Below are 7741 nucleotides of genomic sequence, written 5' to 3' on the forward strand. Positions count from 1 at the left end.
TCTGCCATGGGGATTGGGTGCATATTAAATACAAAATTCTTTACACAAAAAAAAACACATGAAAAAGCAACATTTAGAAACTTACTGTAATTAAAACAACTTTGTTCCCTTTAGAAATATGATAGTTGCAGAAACGTGTCAACTGCATTTTAACTTCAAGCAGTTCATCAGGAGGAGGATTTTCATCATAAAACTTCTTCCAATCTTCATCACACATGATGACACAACCTTTTGTTAAAAGTAAACAATCAATAACATGTTTGCACTTAACTGGTACAATAGAAAAACATACGAGTCTTTTGTGATTTATTTTTGTTGAAAACTGATAGGAAATTGGCCAGGTTAACCATAAAAGATTTTCATCTCCATGTGACACATACGTCGATGAGTTCCGTCAAAAAGAAGACAATCTTTTTTTAATAAGCCAACCTAATTTTTGGTTTACGACTACTAATGTTCAACTAGCAGGGTTGGGGTTTTAGATGTCCTAAACTGATTTTGGATAGGAAACTAGGCTCTTAAAATGTCCAAAACCTTGAACTTTGGTAAAAAGTCTATATGCGTAACCAATGCACACATAATAATTACATATATCAATAAATATATGATATTTTCTATACAATTTACTTTAACTTATTAAAGGAAAATAATATAATAGGAAAAGGTTTACAATTTTTGAAGCTCTACAATTCATTGAACAACAAAAGTGAATACCTTATCCTTTATATATAAATATGCTTTTAATACCTATAAGTTATGTTTTCGCAAACAAAATAAATAATGCAAAATTAAAATTAGTAATAAATTTGTTTAAAAATTAACCTTTTATTTTTCACAATATTTTTTTAAAATTTTTTCTTTATAATTTCTGGATCACAGGATGATCCAGAAAAAGACACCAATTTAAAAAAATTGTTTTTAAATATGAATATATTAGTTTAAATTGGAAATACAAAATAACTGAAAAATGTATTACATAACAGTTTTGAAGGGCATAGCATCAGATTCAGTTACTGACACGGGTGATGCATCACCCCTATGCTAAAAAAATTGCAAGCACTTCATTACTTAGCTTATTTATTAAACCCTAAATATAAAGGCTTGTCTGATGTGCAAAAAGAAAGTGCTCGGTCATATTTAGCTGACAAATTTCCTGAGTGCATTTCTCTTTTGATTGCCTATGAAGCTGAAGTGACACCATTACTTCACAGAAGCTGGAAGAACCATTGACAGGGTGGAGGGCGATTGAAAAATCAATATCATTTGGGGAATATTGCAAAAACGTTTTTAAATTCATCACTCTTCTACTCTCATGCCCAGCGTCAATGAAAAGGATGTTTTTGGAGTAATTCACTCAAAACTTAGAAACCGTCTTGATGTGAATATAGCAGCTAAATTAGTTATGTGCTATTGAATGTTAAGAGGACCGATTGAACTTGATTAATCTTCTCCTTTGTTTAATGTTCAAATTGAAGAGTCAATCAATATTAATAAAAATATTATACTTTTAAAAACAGATATTCTGTAGTAGATTTAATTATCCATATGTTATTAGTTCTATGTTTATTTTACCTTTTAAATATTGCTTAGACAAAATTGTGACATAATTTGAGTACGAGGGTTTTGGACAGGACGGTTTAATCCGTGGATTAATCCATTCTGTCCTAAACTTTGTCAACCCTGCACCATAGCCTTGTAATTTTGATTCCAATCCAGAAGACAAGGGAGCTCTTTGATCAGTATCCCCAAAGGTCTTAATTTGTTATGGGAACATGGAGGACTTTGTGACCCAACATATTCAACGAGCACCAGTCACCATCTGCTACACGGAGAGGCTTTAGCCGCCGGGGATCGAACCCACGATCCCCTCTATATGGACCCAGTGCCTTATCAACTAGGCTATCACGGTCCAAGAAGACTAGTTTGTCACAAAGCTCAAATACCATAGTCTTTTCTGGCATTTTCAGAGGGGATAGTCCCATATCGTGATCTGTTGTGCCAACTACAATCGCTAAAGTACCAAATAGATTTTAAACTTGCAAATTAAAAAAAACAAACAATAAAACACGTAGATGTTTGTAGGAGGTGGCTACGCATTATACATTTCGAGTTGGTCACTTTCAGCAGTGTTTTCACTACAGCGCGAGAATCTCGCATATTTTTTTCTTTGCTCGCATTAAAAAATGATTACCGCGAGAAATTCGCGCATTCTATAAATCAATTTCAAAATTCGCGAATTTCTTGCATTTTGGAAAAAGCTTCGAATTATGCCATTTAGAAAAAAATCCGTTTCACTTTTCTTCCTAGATCTTTCATTATTTTCATCATCTGCCCCATTATCTAGCTTCCCTATTTACCAGTATTATTTAGAACCTTTTCGAACAACAGAACACAACCACGGAACCCCTTTCAGAGCACATTTCTCTACAATCACATGTTCACCGTAGGTAAGGTTTCTTCATGTAAGACGTTCAAATTTTTTATGCACTTATGTAAGATGGACAAATACCTTGTAAAGGCAAAATCTTCTATGATGATGCACCAAAAATATTCAATGCTTTAAAAAATAGAAGACGTTAAAAATTTATTATAATCAAAGAAATAAATTTTTTTTAAAGAGTTTTAGTGTTTTTTTAGTTTTTAGAAATCTCACTTAACTTTTTGAAATCTCACCCTGCTTTTGAGAAAGGGTGAGAAATTCTCACCCATTTTTTTTCTATGATGAAAACGCTGCTTTCAGTGATGTTTTCGTTAGTTTCTCGCAGGTCGCTGCCTGGAAGTTGCCAAGACCTTGCGATTACTCTGCCACTGATCATGAAACAGAAATTTCCCCAGTTCGGAATTATAACCTTATACAGTTGAACATCAATAGCGTTTCTACCAAAAAGCGGGTGGGCTGTTAAAAAGAGTTTGTAAAATAAAACTTGTTGATCATTTTGGTGCAGATATTGATACAGAGTTCTTTCTCATTCAGTATAATAATAGAAAAAAACACTCATAAAAACTCATAAAACACTCATGGACTCATAAAAAAATATTGAAAAATGTGGTGATTTTTAATGAAGCCAAAGATGGATAAGAAGAAAATTTTACAAAAACAAAGCTCAGTTGATTATTCCAATTTCTATCAACTGTTAAACAAAAATATTTTTTAACCATATGCTGTGATGAAATCAAAAAATTCCACTTATTCATTCTGCAATAGTAAATAAGACCTCAGATAATAATGTGGAATGATAAAAATATAAGGATATTCCACTTTTATAACGGAGATATTTTCGTAGCATGATCTGAGGCACGAATTACAATCGCCAAGGTGCCAAATGGATTTTAAACTTGGAAACATTTTTTGAAAGAAAAAAATTTTCATGTAGACGCTACGAGTTTTATTGAGAAGTAGCCAAGACTTTGCGATTATTCTGCTACTGATCACACTGCGGAAATCTTCCCTTCATCATAAGTGTTGCAGAATGATTCAGTGGCGAATGGGTGCATTAAATAAAGATACCATATTTAATAACAAACAAATTTAATAAACAATATGGTTATGCTATAGGGCTCTTTAATAGCCATCCATTTTTACCCACTGCCTGTCACATAAGTGATTACAGAATAATTGTGAGCGATTAGAACGCCCTCTTTTGGTCAGAAATTTTTAACAATAAGTACAATTAGCCATGAAGTTTTTCCAGAAGTTCTCAGCCATTAAAAAAAAATAATAGTAATATGCTAACAAGACAACATTTTTTTTCCAAAGTAAATAAATTTGCTGAATAAAACAGAGATCAAGTGAAAAAGTTAAGATTTTTTTCTTAACCTAACTATTGATTTAAATGAATAATTATTTTATTTTTACAGAATAGTGAATAATTACGGAAGTTTAAACAAATGTTGCAATTTTTTCTAAAATTCAGTTTAATAAAATTAATGAAGACAACAGCATTTTATCAATGATATTGTTAAATATAATCTATTCAATACAAAGAAGTTTCCCGTTTAAGGTTGCTGGGAGAAATCAGCAGGAGGTAGATTACATGGAAAAAAATGTAAAGGCTAAATTAGATTATTAATTTGCTATTGGGCTTCATTTTTTAATAAAAAGGAAAGCAATAAATACATTTTTTGTTAATAAGACTATTAAAATATGGTGAAAATTACTATTATGATGACAAGTCTCTGGTCTTCTTTCGGTTTTCCTTCCTCCTTTTTGTTTACAATAATAACACCAGAGCAATGTTGCCAGATTTTAAGATTAAAAAACAGCGAATGGGACTCCCATTATGGGAGCTCCAAAAGTAGCGGGACCGTTCCTACTGAATGCAAAACATTTGCGTACGCAAATTTGGAGATACAAATAAGATTCTGATTGGTCAAACATATTGACACGTGTGAAATTCGCCAATCGGGAACTGAAAACTATTGCTTAGGTATAATACTTACGCTTTTATTGTATCTAGTGCGAATAACCGTTTAAAGTCTTTGTTGATTTGCTATTAGTTAAATTCGTAGTCTTTCGAATGCTATGAACTATGATGACAGTCAGCAAAAAAGAAAAAGATATCACCCTGAATAACTTTCGTTCTAATGATCGTCAATCTTAATGGTTCCTGGGGGTGACCTCAAATATGTTAATTAATTAGTGTTAACTATTAATTAAGTTACGAAATCAGACACAAAAACGTACTTTCTCTGAATAAACAAGCATTTTTTTTACATATTTGGATTTTTCGTCTTCAAAATATAGGGGGTAGCCGCAATCTGGGAAATGTGGTCCCCATAATTTGGTCAGGAGAGCGATTCAAAGTTTGGACCCTTTAATATTAATTTCGCTTTTTGCGTTTTCAGTCATATTTTAAGAACTAATGAAGCAATTCAAACCCACTCATAAAACTCATTTACCCAAAGATAATTTCATGAAAAGAATAATTTTTATTAATTATTTATTACTTTTTATTATTTAATTAAAATCTAAAGTTTCAACTGTTTTTATTTATTAGAAGATGAAAAAAATTAAAATTAATTATTTTAAAAAAATAATTTGGCGACAATGAAGAAATGATTAAATGGGGCGATTAATATTAAAATGTGATAAACTTACGAGGAACTTAACTTAGCGCGCGTAGCGAAAATTTCATTCATAGTTTTTCGCTAATAATCGTATGCAAATCACTTTATTTTTATTTTTTTAAAGCTATAAAATACGATGTTTCTTTTTTAATCGATCGTCTAAAATTCTATTTGCAATTTAGTAAGGTTCCCGCAGTGGACTGATCGTTAAGACACGGTTCCCAGCAGATCACCGAAGTCAAGCATCACTGGCTGTGGTCAGTGTGCGGGTGGGTGACCACTTGGATCAGTCTGCGTAGGGACCGAGGGTGTGCGGTATTGGTCCTCGTTAAACTGTGCTACCGTAAAGTGCTCGACTTCGCGCGCAGGTCGTCGGGCTACCGAAGCGGGGGTGCCATCCCCTCCGCAGAGGATCAAAATTGTGAGGATTCGTGAGAAGCTCATCATCAGGGATGTTTCCCAGACCGTCGCCAATAGCCCATTGTGCAGCTCTAGTGCGACGTAAATTAACAACAACAACAAAGATTTAGTAAGGAAATTTGAATAAAACATCCTATTGATTAAAAAACATTTTATTCAACGAATATCGAGTTTTATAAAAGCATGCTTCTGATAGAATATGATTATACACCAGATTGTGCTTATTTAATGTGATTATTTTTTAGTTTTTTCTTCTCAATAACTGATACAATTTCAATAATATGCATACGTATGAATAAAATGCATATTAGAAATAAAATATTTATCAATTTCTTGAATATATTTTTTATAAATATTAATAAAAATGCGTAGTAAACATATTTAAGCATATCTCACATCATCGCAAATTTCTCAACATCTTATGTATCGTCTTAATGTTAGAAGTAATTTTTTAATCACCTGTCCGGAAGTGTTTCGCTGAACTATTTTACCAACTATTTAATTAAATTTCAAGATTTTTAAAAATCTTATTCTTTACCCTACTACGTTTATTATTTCTTCATTCAATCATACTAATCAATTTTTTAGTACTTTAATTTAGGTTTTCTTTAAAGTGAAGTTCCTTTTTTAATTATAGTCAAGTTTTTTTAAAAAGAATTATTGTCTGCTAGCTAAGAATAAAATCTTGTTAAGAAATTAAAAACATTTCGCTGCTTACAATTATTTAATGCAAAACAGCTGATTATTTACTAAGCATACTATTTTTTTCGAAAAAAGAATATAAATCATTAATAGTTTTTTTTTTTTTTTTGGATTTTTTTGTTTCTTGTGACTTCAACATAGATTATCTAAAATAATGTTGATGCTTTAGAAGTCACTACAAAGAGGATAAAGATAACGAGCATAAAAAGCTGTGGAATACGTAGCCAAAATTTAAGCGTCTTGAAATATCTCAGCATCTTAAATGTCGTCTTAACATCTTAGTTGTGAAATTAAAGTTTTAATTATCTGACCACGCGTGATTCACTAATTATTTCATTATATCTTTTACTCTTTCTTTATGATTACATGTAGATTTTTTTCCGTATAATATGCTAAACTATTTTGTTTAATTTTTTTCTTCAGTAAATTTCCTAAAATATTATTGTAATATAATTTGTTATCAGGAGAAATGCCTTATTTTGTTAAGCAGGAAATACTAAAAATTGAAATTTGTAAGATTCCGAAGCCGTGCCAATTTTAGAACCATCTGATTTTTAAAAAAAAATTCAATAAAAAATACGCAATTTCCGAACTTATTTTGATTAAAAAAAATTTAAAAAAAAAAAAGAAAAAAAAAAGAAAGAAAAAAACGTGGCAAGAAGGCTAACATTTACTTTTTACAGAAACTGTGAAAACCAATTTTTGCTATATTTCGTCAAAAGAGGATAAGAATGATATTGCTCCAAGGGACCTACTCACTAATTTCGCAATTTCCAGAACGAAATCTGTTTGATCGAAACATATTTCTTTGAAAATTAAAACGAGAAAACAATTAATTTTATTATTTATCTAAACTTATTCCATTTATTTAATGATAGCGGCATCAAGGTTAAGGATATGTGATGGAAGCCCCGTTTACTATTATACTATAAATGTATTAAATCAGGTAACTTGGATATTTTATTTTAAGCAAATTATTTAATAATTTTAAGCAAATAAGGGTGTAAAAATAAACTCGATCAAAATACTCCGAAAGTATACCCTAAAATATATGTAGAATAAACTTTGGAATCGATATATAAAAAATACCTTTTCAAAATAATAAAGATAGATTAAAATTAATAACATAAATGGTTAGATAGACTCAAAAAGTTTCATGACCCTTGTCAATGAACTTCCACCTGTGCCCCCTTCGTCATACGGAGAATATCAAATCGATAGCCAATTTCACGCCAGGTAGAGGCAAGCATGTCCTCATCCATAGAGGCTATTGCCGTTGTAATTCTGACTTTTAGGTCATCAATGTTCGACAAGATCCTCCTGTAAACATTGCCCTTTATAAATCCCCAAAGAAAAAAGTCCAGCGGCAATATATCAGGTGATCTGGGTGGCCAAGGAATTGGACCTCCTCGCCCAATCCATCTTCCTGGAAAATGGTCATTCAAAGAACTACGAATGATGATAGCCCAATGAGGTGGTGCACCATCTTGTTGCAAAAAGATATGTGATTGAAGCTCTTCTACTTGTGGAAATACGAAGTTTTCCAACATGT

General features: G+C 31.4%; 1 protein-coding gene across 1 annotated transcript in view; it reads right to left on the reverse strand.

The window, feature by feature from the left end:
• Positions 1–4221, reverse strand: part of LOC107457055 (phosphopantothenoylcysteine synthetase) — a gene marked incomplete at its 5' end in the record, with an annotated part of 31251 nt that extends 27030 nt beyond the window's left edge. The window contains 2 exon segments of the mRNA XM_043054178.2: positions 86–228; positions 4159–4221. Of these exon segments, the coding sequence (XP_042910112.2) occupies positions 86–228; positions 4159–4221 (206 nt within the window).
• Between the last annotated feature and the right edge of the window lie 3520 nt (positions 4222–7741).

The sequence above is a fragment of the Parasteatoda tepidariorum genome, chromosome 7, assembly GCF_043381705.1.
Source record: "Parasteatoda tepidariorum isolate YZ-2023 chromosome 7, CAS_Ptep_4.0, whole genome shotgun sequence".
NCBI classification, from domain to species: domain Eukaryota; kingdom Metazoa; phylum Arthropoda; class Arachnida; order Araneae; family Theridiidae; genus Parasteatoda; species Parasteatoda tepidariorum.